At 43.9% G+C, this 16,099-nt stretch overlaps 1 protein-coding gene across 12 annotated transcripts in view; it reads left to right on the forward strand.

Annotated features, from left to right (window-relative positions):
- ADAMTS9 (ADAM metallopeptidase with thrombospondin type 1 motif 9) overlaps nt 1–16,099 on the forward strand; it is an 81,860-nt gene that overhangs the window by 13,442 nt on the left and 52,319 nt on the right. For 10 of the 12 annotated variants that reach the window (XR_006013908.1, XR_006013897.1, XM_042014863.1 and 7 more), the window contains exons 4-12: nt 1,772–2,058; nt 3,018–3,101; nt 3,204–3,325; nt 3,693–3,733; nt 3,854–3,959; nt 5,816–5,962; nt 7,467–7,608; nt 7,821–7,928; nt 12,459–12,604. Coding sequence is in view for 10 of the 12 variants with exons in the window: in XM_042014863.1 (XP_041870797.1) it covers nt 1,772–2,058; nt 3,018–3,101; nt 3,204–3,325; nt 3,693–3,733; nt 3,854–3,959; nt 5,816–5,962; nt 7,467–7,608; nt 7,821–7,928; nt 12,459–12,604 (1,183 nt within the window). In the remaining 2 variants the exon portion in view is untranslated. The remainder of the gene's footprint in view (nt 1–1,771; nt 2,059–3,017; nt 3,102–3,203; nt 3,326–3,692; nt 3,734–3,853; nt 3,960–5,815; nt 5,963–7,466; nt 7,609–7,820; nt 7,929–12,458; nt 12,605–16,099) is intronic. The other 2 variants (XM_042014870.1, XM_042014888.1) reach the window with 1 other exon arrangement.

Raw genomic sequence — 16,099 nt, forward strand, 5'->3', positions numbered from 1 at the left:
TCCCACATGGGGCCCTGCAGAGCTCTGCCTTTGCTCCGCAGCCTTGTCTTCAGCCTCGCTCAAGCCCTGTTGAGCATTGCCCCATCCTTAACACATTTTTCCTTGAGCACCTGCTCCTTTTGGAAGTTAGTTATTTTAAAGGGGAATTTGAGTGGCGGGCTGAGGGTACAGAGAGGAGAGGAGCTGGCTGAAGGGCTGGGGCTAGCACTTTCTCCTCAGTCTGGTCCTCTCCTCACCTTTAAGTTATTTGTATGCATAGTTGGCTCCCCAAGCTGATTGGCACTGAGTGAGTTGGGATAATGTCATGGTTGCCCACGAAGCGGTGCCAGCATGAGAGCACAACCTTGCCAACACAAGGGCATTGATTAGAGCAGAGGAACTAGGGCAATCCAATTATAACCACAAATGCCATTGGCTTTCTCGAATTCTTACTCAAATAACCGCAGACTCTCTGCTGTATTAAGGTGGTCTGGACTATATCAAGAAAGGGGAATTTATAGGACTTAGGTAGTGCAGCGTAGACAGGATTTAATTCTTAACTACTCTATTGCCTGTTTACACATAGGGCAAATGGATAGTATTTTTCAGATGGGTAGAAGCTGTCTGATACCTTTTGCCTTCCAAGATATTGCGGAACGTATTTCTTTTTTTGGAAATTATTGCAAATATTCCTAAAAGGAAAGTACACAGGAAAAATAACTAAGAAGTTTCATATCATTTCAGTCTTGTTTGAGCATTGAATATTCCTTTGTCCCCTAATATTATGCTTCCTCTAACCTACTCAATGGGTCAGATAAGGAAATGTGATATTTTTCACTACCATGACGAAATTAAACTAAAGCTACAAAGACCATGAGGGCTGTAGCCTGGAGTCATAGATGAGTAGTTCAGATCTGTCTTTATATTAAATGCAGAAGTGAACAGTCTTTCGTGGATGAATCACATTCAATTAGCTACTTCCTATGATGAACTGATTAAAAATTAAGTGGCATCAAATAAGACTGATTTTGCTCTTACATTCAAATAATGCTATAATTACATACTAATCAGATGGTAAATCTTAATTGTACACGTTCCATATGTTTTATATGCCTGTTCTCCCTCTTCACTTTGTCGTCTTTGTGTCAGCATGGAGTGTATTTTCAGGCTGCTTTTATGTTTGGCCTAATTGAATATCAAAAGCAGTATATGTGGAACTTCCTGAATTCTATTCTTTTGCCAGTGGCAGCTGTGCTATTAGATGACCTTTACCATTCCTGTAGCACAGAATAATAAAGGGAGGGGGGGAAACTGAAGCCCAGCCATTTTATTGTTAGAGACAGAAATAAATCATATATAATTGCTTTGCTATGAAGGCCAAATCCTGCTGTCCTTCATGCCTGAGTTAGAAATACAGGATTTGGACCTTTGTTTCTTGTGGTTTCCTGGCCACCTTGGACGTGCCCAGAATCCTCACACTGCTGCTGCAAGTGGCTAATTACCATTGCAGGGCTCCATCCCTTCTGCACGGGCCAGGAGCTGGTTCTGCTGCAGGGTATGTCCACCTCTTAAGTGCCACTGGCCTCCCCAAGACAGCTTTAAAAATGAAGCCTTAGATGTTGGATTACATGGTGGGCTTCCACAGAGTGCTTCTGTTTCAGTTCCCTGCTTATTTAGAGCAAGCCCACACAACTTTGTTGAGGTAATAAGTATTTTGACTTAACATACACATGGTATTAATTTTATTCACTCCAGAATGTACTTTATGGTTTTTTCTGCCTTTTGTCCATAGATCATGACCACAGTCACAAAAAGAACAAGCGGAAACACTGGAGAAGGCAGTGGGCAGAGAGCAGCATATTATCTGACGTGGAGATGTTGAAACATAGCATGGAAGTAAATGCTTTTTCTGGGGACAGCAACAAGGCAGGGACCATCGGTGAAAAGAAGAGCCACAAGCGAGCTAAGCGGTTCTTGTCCTACCCACGTTTTGTGGAGGTGATGGTGGTGGCTGACAGCAGAATGGTCGCCTACCACGGAGCCAACCTACAGCACTATGTCTTAACCCTGATGTCAATAGTGAGTGTTCAACCAGGGCAAGTAGATTCACACACTAATCATTTTCTAGTGGTCACAGAGCCCCTCTCTGCTGCGTTCATATGCAGCATCACTTTGCCTTGCCTAGGCATGGAAATAATGCTGGGGTTACATTAAAAATTGGTAAAACTTGGCTGGAATATGCTGGCTAGAGTCTTCTTTCCCAGACCCCTCATGCTTCCTGGTTTTTCTCACACCTCTCTCTTCCAGCTTTCTGAGCATCAGACCCCATGAGCAGTATCACTGGTTGTTTAGTCCCCATGCTGTACTCCTCTTATTGTTTAAGCCCACGTGAAATAACAGCTGAGTTAAAAAGGTACTTTGAACTGATGCTGATAGGTTATGCAGTTGCCTGACTTCATTGCTGTTGCAAGAAGGAGCCTGTGGTCACCTTGATCCTTAGCATATTTCTCAAGTTGGCTTTCCAGGCTGAGGACAAGCACTTTAGTAGCTGCAGGTACTAAGATGCAGTAGTGCAGCTCCAGACAGGCAGTTCTGTAGATTCACAGTGACTGGAAGGGAGTATCCAGCATATTTGTGTCTCTGGAGGGATGTTCATCCTGTTGAAGGACAGAAGTACAATGAATATGTGGTCTGAAACTGTCCATGTCAAAATCAGGCACTTGGAAGACTTAAGTTGCTTTTGACAGTCTTGGTTGCTGGTCTTTATGTCTCAGAGCAGAATGATCCTTTAATTTGGTAAAATGTGTGCTAAAGCAAAAGGAAATGTTGGGTTTCTGTGATACCAACGGGTTTTTTCCATTCCAAAATTGTGCTTCTGCCAGGAGGTCTCACCAAGTAGCGTCAGAGCACTGAGCAGGGCAGAAGAGCAGCCCAGCCCAGGAGAAAAAACAGTTGCAAAATGGAGAATATGTGTGTTATCTTAATTGTTTGTTTCCTTGAATGTTAACAGTAATTCCAAATATTGCTTTTTGAAACAGGTGGCTTCTATCTACAAAGACCCAAGCATTGGAAATTTAATTAATATTGTTATTGTGAAATTGATCGTGATACATAATGAGCAGGTAATGGAAATTATTTTCTTCACCTTCTACTTGACAATGGCATTTGTAGTGAGCATTGTCATGAGTAATTAAAATACCTGCTTTCTGTGTGTTGCTTATCAGGATGGCCCTGCAATATCTTACAATGCCCAGACAACATTAAAAAACTTCTGCCAATGGCAGCAATCCCAAAACCACCCAGAGGGAAGTCACCTTCGGCATGATACAGCTGTGCTTGTTACCAGGTGTGGTGAATATTCTCATGAAAACTGTAGCCAGTTGTGTGTCAGGGGCCGTGAGCATGTAATATATGGCAAATGTTCAGGTTTTGATGTGGTTGTAATGCTATTTGCAGTTGTGGGAGCATGTGTCCACCATAACAAGAGATGACTTTGAGAGGTTCAAGACTGTCTAAGGTCTGCCCATGGGTTTAACGTAAGATGAAAAACTCTGACTGTGGTGGGGAGTTAGTTTGGACTCTGGATGATGTGGCAAACCAGCATGAGAAGGTCCATTGGAGGACCAAGAGTTGTTTCTGCTATTGTTACTGTGCTTGTACCTTAACTCACTGCTGCATTGAGAATTAATGTGTCAGGTCTGTTCTGCTTTCAGACAGGATATTTGTAGAGCACACGACAAATGTGATACTCTGGGTAAGGAAAGCCTTTTCTTTGTCTTTTAATAACTTTTTTTGTAGTGACAATATTAGTTGCCTGTGCTGAACTGTGAGTGACATTTCTTTTTCTATCATAAACCTCTCTGTTCTCTCCTAGGTCTGGCAGAGCTGGGCACAGTCTGTGACCCATACAGAAGCTGTTCAATTAGTGAAGATAATGGACTGAGCACTGCTTTCACAATAGCACATGAACTTGGCCATGTGTATGTTTTATGTAAATACATTTACATTTAAATAGCCCAAGATTTATGCTAACTAGGGCTTGCCAGCCAGGCTGGGAATTGGTACTGCTGAGCCTAATTATTTGTGGGGGAGATCAATGTACTTGGCTAGAAGATGCACCACTGAGGTAGATGAAACTGTGGGGTGCTCTAGAGCCTACCTGAGAGCAGCAAAACCAGCACAGTCGTGTTTTGGGGAGGATGAATGACAGAGTACCACAAGCAGCACCTAAGCAATGATGTATTAGCCAAACCATTGGAACTAGCCAGGATTTTGGGCAGAGTTGGGAGGTGCTGGGTGCCTTGGGGAGGACCAGGGCAAGAGATGCTGGCACATCTCAACTATCTTTTGGGACTGAAGTCTTCTCTGAGAGCAGGTCCTCAGAGACCTGCCACAACTTGTCCCACAGCTCTGTGTGGTGCAGGTGAAGGCAGTGCAGCAGCTGTGTGAAGGTGGAACTTACCCAGGGCATCTGGGAGGTGATGAGGTGTATAAGTGAGCCTGACCCACCTCTTGAACTGTTTCATCATGGAAAATCTTGTGCTGCTGAACATCCCCAGAAGAGACGCTGCCATTCAAGATGCAGCTCCTCCAGCGGAAATTTCTTTCAAATGATTTTTGCTTTTTCTCACTACTAAACGGTCATGAAAAAAATCATCTGAGATCACATAGTCCTTTACCCCTGGATACAATCCGAGACAAAACCTAAGTCCCAAACCACCACACGCCTGCTTTGCAGTGGAGGTCTGTAGGTGTGGGATGGATGAGTACTTGGGAACAGATCTCTCATTGTTCTAAACTCTGTTTTTCTTCATGGAGAGCTGGCTGAGACAGTCTATTTTTAACCACAGTAGTATTTATTTAAAAGGGACTTCCTGACAGAAAGTCCCTGAAGTTTTGGTGTTACCCACACCTAACCTGTGGCTAATTCCTTCGCTGATGCTGCCCCAGAGCTGCTGAGGGGGTTAGCAGTGCTCCCGAGCAGGAAGTGCCTCTGTGCTCTTTTTTCAGAGAGCAGAGTAAAACGGTGGTTTGTTGGAGGTAATCTTAATGAAATACAAACTCCCCAGCCTTGGAACACAGGATCACACCAGGTCACTTCCCCTTCTCCACTTCAAACAGCACAGCACTTTAAGCCACTTTGTCTCCATTAGCGAATTTACCACATTCTTCAAAGTGTCATGTGCTGCAAACTTCATGTTGGTTTCTGCTGATACCAATGCTTGATGGCATTTTGTAAACCTGCCACATAAAGTATAAGAGCCAAGTCTATCCCTGGTGCAACCCCGCTTAGGCAGCAGTGTGGCCCAGGATTGAAAATACTTTACATCCAACATGGTATTGCCTGTGTGCATGAGGGTCTGCAGTCAGTGGGCTCAAATCACTAATCTCCTTCAGAATTCCCTCAGATCAACTCTTGAATCTGTGGTCAGTTCCAAAGTATTTGCCATTTTTATGAGGGTGGGGCCAGACTCCAGCCTGTCTGCAGGATAGCAGCCATCAGCTGAAAAGGAAACTGCAGCTGGATTTGCATCTTCCTCCAGGCTCCCTGGAGGACTTCTCTGGCTAAATATACGCAGGCACAGAGTAGAGAGCTTAGCAGGGTGCTGCACAGCTTTTTCCAGATGAGTGCTAGAAACCCTGTTAGTTAACACTTCTGAATTTGTTACGAATATGTGTGTATTAGTACTTTTATTCTGTAATATCTGTCAGCAGCATATTTAGGAAAAAGTCTTGGGTTTGCTTGCATTTTGTTCACACTGTTGCCCTTGCTATGCTGGATACCTGATGTTTGCCTGTTAACTGACTCTTCTTTTCGCTGCTCCTTTTCTCTTAGATTTAACATGCCACATGATGACAATCACAAGTGCAAGGAAGATGGAGGTAAAAATCAACAGCATGTCATGGCACCAACACTGAACTTCTACACCAATCCCTGGATGTGGTCAAAATGCAGTCGGAAGTACATCACTGAATTTCTGGAGTAAGGCCTTGCATATGCATGTGTTGGGCTGTTTTCGCATGTGCATGTGTCCCATAGAGTTCTTTGGTTAATTTGGAGTCCTAGTGTGCAGCGTTTGGAGGAAATCAGAGGGATTTGTGTGTGCACACATCCTTTACATAGAGCTGGAATGCACCCCTGCCAGTTCAACCTCATGATAAGCTGGCAAGGACCAGCCTCTCAATGGGGAAGAACAAGTCTTCCCCCATGGATATTGCTTTTAAGGAATGTGTGTTCTCCTCAAACCTGAAGAATGACTTTTCCAAGCCCTGTGGCCCAGATACGGAGCTGTGTTTTAGAAGGCAAATTTGAATCTGCCTTTCTGCTCCACAGGTCAAGATAAAGCCCTGGCACTAATCCATGGTGGGAACACCGTTCCAGTAGCCCACGGTTCAGTTTGATGCACAGCGATTCGCCCGTTTTGCTGTGATGCCTTCCCATGTGTTGTGATGTGGAACAGAATGAGAACCATGATGGTGTTCTGGCAAATCCAGGAGCTCAGACCCTTGGGCAGTTCTGTGCCAGTTTGGTCAAATTTAGAAATATATCCTCTGAGAGAAGGCATAACCAACCAGGTTCAGGAAAAATAAATTTTCCTCAAAGGAAAGTGAAAGAGATAAAAACTATTTATTTAACAAACACACAGGAAAAGGATAATAATGCTAAATAATAAAACCCCTCGCCCTGCTGAGAGAAACCTGGGAAAATTCCGGAGTCCTTCCGTAGATCTCTCTCTCCCCCTCCTTGGAGCTGGGACAGGGTGGTGGGCCCACTTCCACGGCCAAGGCCTTGGTGGAAGGTCCTCCCAATGTATTCCAATGTTGAAACGGTCCAGCAGAGAGAAAAGGGGAAAGAAACGAAGTCCCAGGAAAACAAAAGTTCAACTCCCCAAAGGAAAAAAAAAAAGCTGAGGAAAAAAACTGCCGAAAGCTGGCTGGAGAGAAAAGCAAGCCGGGTGCTTCCCTTCCCTCTCGCTCTCCTGCCGCAGCTGAAAAAAAAGTCTCTATCTCTGTGTGACCTTGAACAAGCTGCAAACTGCTTTGAAAAAGTTTTGCTCAGTTTTTCCTTCCCCCTCTCAGGCTCAGTTTAAAAGCATTGAAAGGTACAAAAATTAATTTCTGGGCATAGGGCAGTGATAGAGGATACACATCATAAAGTCACCCCAAGACACTAATCAATTATTTTTCTTTCTGAATTCTTCATAAAAATGTACCAGCACTTGCTCAGCAACTAAATGCACACTCAGAAATGTTTTTGCCAGGGTAGCTGACTGTGCTGTGGTGGATGGTTGTTGTCACAGTACAAGGGTGGTGGTGGTGGATGGGTAACACATCCTCCTGTGCATGAGTTTGCAGTAGCTCTTGTAGTGCTTGTTAAATGTGGCAAATGTGGTGTACAACTGCCCAAAGGCTAATTCAGGCAAACACAAGTGGTTTCTGATCTCATCGCCTCCTGTTTAACACCATTGTTCTGATTTGTGTTGTAGCACTGGTTATGGGGAGTGTTTGCTTGATGAACCTTCATCAAGAACTTACACATTGCCTCAGCAGCTCCCAGGGCTGATTTATGACGTCAACAAACAATGTGAGTTAATTTTTGGACCCGGATCCCAAGTGTGCCCCTATATGGTAAGTGAAATTTCACACCTTATTTTTCCTGGTTTTGCCAGAGCAAAATAAGGTCTCCTGGGTTTGGATGAATGGCAGACCCACAATCCATCAACTTACTGTCAAGCTTGTGAGTTAATGATACATCCTAGGGGGATAATTTCATAAAGGATTGTCTGTCTGGTAAGGCATATGGCACTTATTTAATGTTTCGATCTCTGCAATCACTTAAGCAGATGCAGTGTCGACGACTTTGGTGTATCAACGTCGATGGTGCTCACAAGGGATGTCGAACCCAACACACACCTTGGGCTGATGGGACAGAATGTGAGCCTGGAAAGGTCTGTAATACCTGGTGGTTTGAGCCTTCGTGGCTCTATTTCCTTGGGTTCAGGCTGAGGATATCAGTCAAAATCATCCTACCCTAATGCCAGTTGTGTGGGGCATGGCTCTGACTGCAGTGGTGGAAGCCCAAAGCAGCTCGATGTGTTTCAAGCCCGGTGGTGCCTGGGCCATCTCTAGCCCAGATAACGTGATTGAAGTTGGCTGCTTAGCATAACATTGTTTAAATTCCTTCTGGAGTGCTTATCTTTTTAAATTCATGCCCTTGAGTGAACTCTTGAGCAAAACTTCTGCAAAGCTTCCCTAAGCTTTTGTTAGAAATCGCCTATGTGATGTGAGCAATTAGTAATTCTGTGTAACGTAAACTTGTCAGCTGGCTTTTCATCTTGACAACTTCAGAGTAAAATATAGAATTGGTTGACATTTTCTGTATGGAACATTTTTGGCAGTAATTCATAGAAACTTTCAATTTCCACATGCAGTGTTAATTTCCAGCTAGCATTGTGGTTTCTAGGATAAGTGTTTAATTTTTAGTTTTTCGTATCTGCAGAAAAATAGTTGAGAGGATTTTTCTTTTATTGAGATACTGAAGCTTTTGAATAAAAATGCTAACTGGTTCTTACCATTTGTGTCTGAACAAAAGTATTGTCCATCTGTGTCTAGTAAAAATAGTGTGATGTTATTCTACATGGTATAGCTTAAAATTTTGCTTTTCCAGCTCTTAAGAGCAATATTATTACTATTATTATATAATTAGTATTAATAATAATAATAATAATGGGATTTTTTTGGAAGAGTCAAAGCTTTAAATCATATTCTCTCAAATGTATTTTTAAAAAAATTCTGGATGCTCTTTTAAATATAGTTTTCCATACAGGCTGTGGAACTCTTTGGTAATTTATCTTTTGTTCCATGTGTCTGAAAACTCGATTGTTCAATGATGCTTGACTGATTTCCTTCAGGACAATGAGCATCATGTATCAATTTGCCTTCCTTTCTTAGGGAAAAGTGCAGTTGCAGATTTGTTTTTATGGTTGAGAATGTGCATTAGAGATATGGTTGGAATGTCTATTTAATGTTTTTGTGTAAAATCCCCGTTTTGATACATACACTAAAGTGTAGGTATCTGTGGAGTCCCTGACTTGAGACCTTGTGCCCTCAGCTTCTCTGTTGGTGAGCTTGGGATCTGCTCACTGCTGAAAGATCAGCAATAACCTTGAAATTTTCTTGGAATTCCAAAAATCTGGGCTGCAACAAACCTGCACTTACCTTTGGGTATGACCAGAGTGATGTGCAAAGAGCAGCAGCTGAGTAGATCAGCACCCCTTCAGAGCTGCCTCGTGTCATGCAGTGTCCAGCTGCATGGCTGTTAATAAAAGACCATGTGAGCAAAAAACATTTCAGGCCACAAATTTAGACAATTTGACAAGTTTAGACAAATTAGACAAGTGTGATCTCAACTTCTCAGCTGAGTGCAGATGGGCTCTTGAGAAAAGCTAATGCAGCCCACTCATGTTCAGGCATTTAAATGTGTTCTCACAAAAGGGCTTTACAGAGTAATTTTCTGTCTGTGTGTTCGTCTAACTCAAGCTTAAAGTTTGGATCATCATAAACTCTGTCCTGCTTAGTATTTACTTGGGCTTGTAAAGTGCTGAGGTGCGAGTCTGAAGTGCTTTCCCTTGGAATAAATTGCTATTTTGGTACTCTGCTGTGGCCAGGAGCTCTGTCAAACTGCTACTTGCTGACTAATGGCTCGAGTCTGCATGTTTAAAGCCTGTGCTGTATGGGTTGGCAGATGGAGAAAATACCATACCATTTTTTATGGAGATATCTTTGGAAATAAGAGAGCCTGAATAGCTAAAAAAAGAGATCTAGCTAAAACTACTGGATGTAGATTTAACTGGGCTCTACATTTACTCTTAAATCAAGGGCATTAAAACAACATGGGAGTATTAACTTATGCATATTTTGCATGTGAGGACCCTGAATCTGATAGTGCTAAATCAAACCATAAGCCCAGCCCAGAGTCTGGCTTTGCTGGGTGGTGGTTTTATCGTGTTCCACAGAACCAGCTCGTTGTTGGGTGGAGATAAATCTCTGAAAGAAAATAAAGAGGATTGTAAATTTGGGCTGCTCTCCCTTGTGGTTTTCAGGGCTGTTTAAAGAATGGTAACAGAAGAGTAGCTGAATAGTAATGATTTGTGTCTGCTGCCCTGTGGCAGCAGGTAGTGTATCTCTTATGCATGCATGGAGCTGCACACCCCATTCTGTCCCCTGCTACTCCATTCAGCCAGCCAGCCCAAGGATGGGAACTGGATTTGGTGAATTATCTGGAACTCCAGTGGCAAGACAAAGGAAAGGAAATTCTGCTGTAATATCTTCCATCCCTGCCAGTGCCCTCCAGCTCCACTGTGTGTCTAAGATACTCTGAATTTGCTCCAGACAACCCCCCTTTTATTTTCTTCATTCTGTGAGCTGTAAGGTTATAGGAAAGAGGACCTGGCAAGCTTTTTAGTTTTTCTTGCTGTATCTCAACATAGAAATTATTTTTAAAATACGAAAGGCACAAAGGTTGCATAGCCAGACTGTTCGCAGTGTGGTTCCAGGAAACACCATTTCGTTTTCATAAGGTAATCTTGCAATTTATTTAAAACAGCTGCTCTTTTCCCCCGCTTTGCTTTACCATCAACTCCAAACCCTAAATTTTTAATAAAATCAATGGATGTAGATGACTTCCTGGTTAATACTCAACCATAGGATAGGAGACATATAGGTCATGTCACGGTCTGTTAGCTGTGTTCATTCACTAGTTAGCTATTCAGTCATCTTCCCTGGGTCAGTGGTGCCAAGCATGTCTCTAGTTAGATATTTAGCTGTGAGCATCAACATTGCTGCAAGAAGTTCTCCACTGGGACAGCACTGTTGGATTGGTGTCATGTATTTTTGTTATTTAATGATAGCTGTCAGACCTCTTTGGACCTGTGTAGGGACCCCAACCTTCAGGTTTTCAACCTCTAAATGCCAGGAGGAGTTGTACATCATAAGTGTTCATCCTGCAGCAAAGAAACAGGCATTTCAGTTGATTTTATTGCTGTCCTTTACTGTAGCAGATGGGTTGTAGTCAGTTTCATCTGGGGAATCAGATCTTCGGATGAAAGCAAATCTCGGGCATGTTGCATCCTAGAGACCATGCTTGTCTCTGAGCAAACACCACATGCAGAACTCAAATTATGAGTTCTTCAGCTGTCTTGCAAACCATGTCCATGGGTAAATGCACCTGAGATCAGCTTTCTTCATCAGCAAAGCAATGTAACAAGTCAGCCTTCATGGGCAACAGGGGTCTGTGTGCTGCAGAGCTGGTGTCCTGTGGGATGCACAGCCCCATGACAGCTTGATTCTGCTCTGTTTTCCTAGATAGCTTTATCCAATGTGGTTCATAAGGGTGTTTAAAAAAGCGGGATGAGCTTGTGGTGTGTCTTGACACAACGTTGTGCTATTAGTGAAAGGAGTGGAAAAACATGATGCATCAGCGAATTTGACCCTGTTTCCATAAAGATCATCAGATCTGAACAGCACCTGGTGCACAGAAATACTGCAAGGGAATATTTTAGTGATGCTCTCTACCTATAATCTGTAGTCTGTAGCCTCTTGAAATCTGTGAGCAATCAGCAATGTTTGGGCTTCCCATAATTACAAAGATTTAGGCATCTGCATATCTCTGGGTTTAAATCAACTGTAGCAAGCACTGTTCACTGAGAGGGGACATCTTTTCATCCACTCTGGTGAGGCCAGAAGGTGACTCTTCTCTAGACCTCACTTCTGCAGAAGTCTGTTTAGTACATCTGGTAAACATACCCCAAAGAACACAATTTATACCATGAAAATGGGGATGGGGGGCTTGCCAAGATAACTTAATCTGGTTTTCCAAACAAAAGAAAGCAAGAGTCATAGCTGGAAAATGGAAGTGTAGACCAGGTCTTGGCAAGTCCCATGTTATGTCTGAGTGTAAAAAAAAAAACACTTTGGGTTGAGGAATTCATTTTTCTATTTTATTTGCCTTTTGGATTTGGAAGTTTGCTGCTGGATAGCTGTGGGGAGGTTTGAGTTTTCCCTGGTGTTTCTCCTCATTGCCTGTCTCCTCCCCTGGCACGGCACAGTTTCTGCAGCTCTCCAGGAAATCAGATAAAGCAGCTTTTTGAAAAGCCAGTGCTGTGAGCTTTGCTGTGCTGCTCAGCACCAGTAAGTAGGGAATATTTAGTGATTGCTATTCTCCTCAGTCTTCATCCCATAAATCATTCCACGGACTCAGCACCTTGCCTTCACTTTGTCATTTAAGGGTACAGAGAAAGAAAAATATGGGGGTGACAGGCAAAATATAAAGTAGTTCAGTTTTATTTGATTGCAAAATCATCGTGTGTGGCTGAGAAATAAGTGAGGCTGAGTCTTGTTGCCCAGGCTTGTCACTGTTAGTCGCTCATAATGCAAAGCAACACAGTCCCACCTTTGCCATGTCTCTCCTTCATACACAGCACTGCAGGTTTGGGATGTGCGTGCCCAAGGAGCGAGAGGCGCCGGTGACAGACGGAGCATGGGGCACCTGGAGCCCCTTTGGGGCCTGCTCGAGGACCTGTGGTGGCGGCATAAAGACAGCGATTCGAGAATGCAACAGGCCTGAGTGAGTGCACAGAGGGGAAGTGCCAGAGGGTGGGATGGGGAAAAGCAGTTCGGGTTGCCCAGATGGGCTGAAGTCAACTTTGGCTGTCCCCAGTCCTTGTGGGCGCCAAGGACAGATGGCTCTGCCTTGGGGATGGGTGGCTTTGCCTGGCACGGGTGAGGCAGGATCCAGTCATTGATTTGTGGGCAAAGTGCTCTAAAAAGGGATCCATTCACCAACGAGGGAAGGAAAAGGGTGGTACTTGCATGGGTTTATTACCTTCTGTTTTCTTGTGGAAGCACAGCTGGGGTCCCACTTCCAGAGGTGTTTTTCTTCCTCCAAAGTTGTGATTCAGAAAGGAGGGAGAAAGGAAGGAGTCTTCCTTTTTCACCATTTTACCCCTGCTTTGGTTGCTTTTGCAGCTGTTCCTACAGGCCTTTATAATAAAGTTTTTTGCCGTTTTATTCCTGCTTTGTCTGGTTTTGCAGCTTTTGGCTGCTTTTGCTGCTGATCCTTTATACAGTTACATTTCAGCTGGTGCAGACTAGCCAAACCTCAGCAGAAATCTGTGCCCCATTAAAAAGTGGGTCTCAAAAATGTTTGCTGTCAGCCTGGAATGCAAAATCCTGCACCCTTTGAAATGGCAGGGAATTTTGCTGTGGGCTTCAAGAAGACAAATATGTAGCTGGTATGATAGTAATAGCTTGAGCAACTGGTATGAAAGCAGCCTGTTTACCTAAATTGTGAATTGTGCTGCTTTCTGTTTAACTGCCTTCTTGCAGAAGGAGTGGGCAGGAGGATTTCTGGGCTTTTATTTGTGACTGAGATACAGAGAGGAGAGGGGTCTATGGGGCTGGTTGCACTGAGGGGTCTTAAAAAGATTCCTGTTTCTCATCATTGGTGTTGGATGGTTTATTGCCAAGGAAATTGCCACTCGGGATGTGCCAGTGATAGTTTTGTCACTGCTAATGGGAGAAAGGAGAGCTTATACCTATGGCACTGGTGGTATAGTAACAGGAGAGGCTGCTCAGCACAGCTGGAAAAGTGTCAAAAGTTGAGGCTGAGAGAGAAGGACATCAGCACGTTAATTAAAACGATGCTAAGACAACACAAGCGCAAAGAGCTCTCATCTGGCTGTGCTGAGACAGCACACTCTGTATGGTCTTCAGTAGCCATGGAAAGACAAAAACAAAGCATGTTTCCAGCTCTGCTGCTGAAACTTTGGATGCTGTCAGCGAGATATATTCCTGTCTTCTGAGAGGCATCTGTTTGGACTGATAGTTTTTTGTGATAGAAAATCTCCTTTATCCTAAAGGCTAGCCAAGGGATTTGAAATTCCATCTTCCCTGATAGCTTGTGGTTTGTATCCTGGTGCTTCAGAAGGTGTATTGCTGTGGCTGGGATTTGCAAAAGCACCTAAACACGCTTGGCACCAAGCAGCCCAAGAAATCCTTATGATTGATAGTGGTTATTTTCCAGGCCCCCTTTCCTGAACCTTGTGCTGACACTGGCCTCTCTTCTCCAGCCCCTCATGAGGTCTCCATGAGGAGTCATCTGTCCTGGCACCATCCACAGAACTTTACACTGATTGTTGGTTTGTGCCTGTGATTTGACACCACAGTGTGAGCTCCCACCACCTGTGTCCCCGTTATCATGGGGCTGCTGAGATGATGAAAATGGATGAGACCCCACTGGATGCTCTCTTGCCTTTCCCCCTTCTCAAAGTACTTCAAAAATAGACAGTTTCTCCTCTGTTGTAGAAGGCAGAAAACTCAACCCAGATACCTCAAGTAAGGTCTGAAATAATTCTCAGTAAATCTTTTCTAGTCAAAGATGGTTTAGCTTTTTAAAGTTTTTTCTGTGCATGAGGATCTGGGGTGGGATCTTGCATCCAGTAAAAATTGTGTTAAATCTGCCATTGAAAATTACATCCATTCCCTCCATGGTACAGAAGGTAAGGCTGCAACTCCTGCCTCTCTTTGTAGAGTGCTCTGACACCTACATGGATGAGTATCCTGCAGGGATGCAGGAAGAGCTGTAAGCCTCTGAAATGCCAGCAGACTGTTTTGACATACCCTGAAGGAATGTATTTGCTAACCAGACCAGACCCTTCCCACTGAGATTGCCCACATGGGAATTTGAGCTTGACTGGTGGAAAAAGCCCATGGCTGCAGTGCATGATCAGAGGGTCTGTGGTGCAAGCCCTGGTTTTCAAAGAAAGACATGTTGCAGAATTACGGGAAAGGGCATATTTGATAAGATGTCAATACCAGAAGCCTTGTTTTCAGGAATGGCTTTTTGGATGGGGGAGTGTTATCTCTGGATGCGAGTCAGATCACGTTTGCATTTTAGTCCATCACAGAAATATCCACCTGTGCTGAAAACTGTCTGAGCCTGACATGTAAACACATGTATAGGTTAGTGTGCTAGCCACCAACCAATTCCCAATCCTCGGGCTTCCTGGAATGCAGGGAAGGCTATCTCAAACTGATCTGTGTACGCTGGAACTTCACAGATTTTTCTGCTCTCACACATGAGCACAGGTACATGGGCAAATGTGCAGATGAACACATGTACGTTGCAGTTAATTCTCCTGGGGCTTTTCATTGTGACAATCTGAGTGTTCCCAGGCAGAGCTGCTGCCCATGGGGCTCAGCAGGTGCAAAGCACCCCCAGAACATCACTTCTTGGCAGGGTGTCTGTACCTGGTGCTCTTGGACTGCTGGGAGCTGGGTGCTGTCTCAAAATCTGCAAGTGAAAATGCTCAAGGTGATGGATTATGCATAGTTTATTTCAGACCTGTTGGGGTGGTAATGGGGATGAGACCGCATCATTTCCTGGGCCTGAGAGTTTCTGGGCTGCTGGGAGGAGTGCAGTGGTTCTGGGGTGTGTGCAGGAGCTTGTAAGGGGAATGATACTGGATTGAAAGTGGGTCCACGCTGGCTGTTAATTCAGAGAGAGAAAGGAAGTGGAAACAAAACAAGAAGATTTCTATGCATGTGCTGCTTTCCCTTCTGTCTCTGTGGTACATTGTTGATGATCCATAAAAATATTACACAGAGTGAAGTATGCTGTATTTATTCATGACACTGAAAATCGATGTTATGAGGGTGACTTATTTTTCAGAGTCAGCTTTTTCTGTCCCTCAGATTCTGTGAAAAGCAATGCTGCTTAAAAACACTCTGTACTAGTTTGAAAGCAAACCAGTGAGAGATTCCAAGTCAGAACTACAATTTAATAGGAAAATTAAAATAAATGCAGTAGTACAGAAACACTGACAGAGTCAGAATACAACCTGACAGCCTGTCAGGCAGGGTGGTGGTAGCAGTCCAATTAAATAGTGGCTACCGTCCTTGTTGGAGTGACAGATGTGGTGCTGGCAAAGCGGTGATCCTGTAGAAGGGTCTGGTCCTTCTCCAGTGGTGGTTGTCAAGCTCGTATCCTCTGGGAATCCAGTGGTAGATGCTCCCGTGGTGTTCCAGGCCTCAGATTATAGCCAGGTAGGAATGCTTGGTT

The sequence above is a fragment of the Corvus kubaryi genome, unplaced genomic scaffold, assembly GCF_017639235.1.
Source record: "Corvus kubaryi isolate FWS band 111438036 unplaced genomic scaffold, C.kubaryi_AGA036_p1.0 136, whole genome shotgun sequence".
NCBI lineage: Eukaryota > Metazoa > Chordata > Aves > Passeriformes > Corvidae > Corvus > Corvus kubaryi.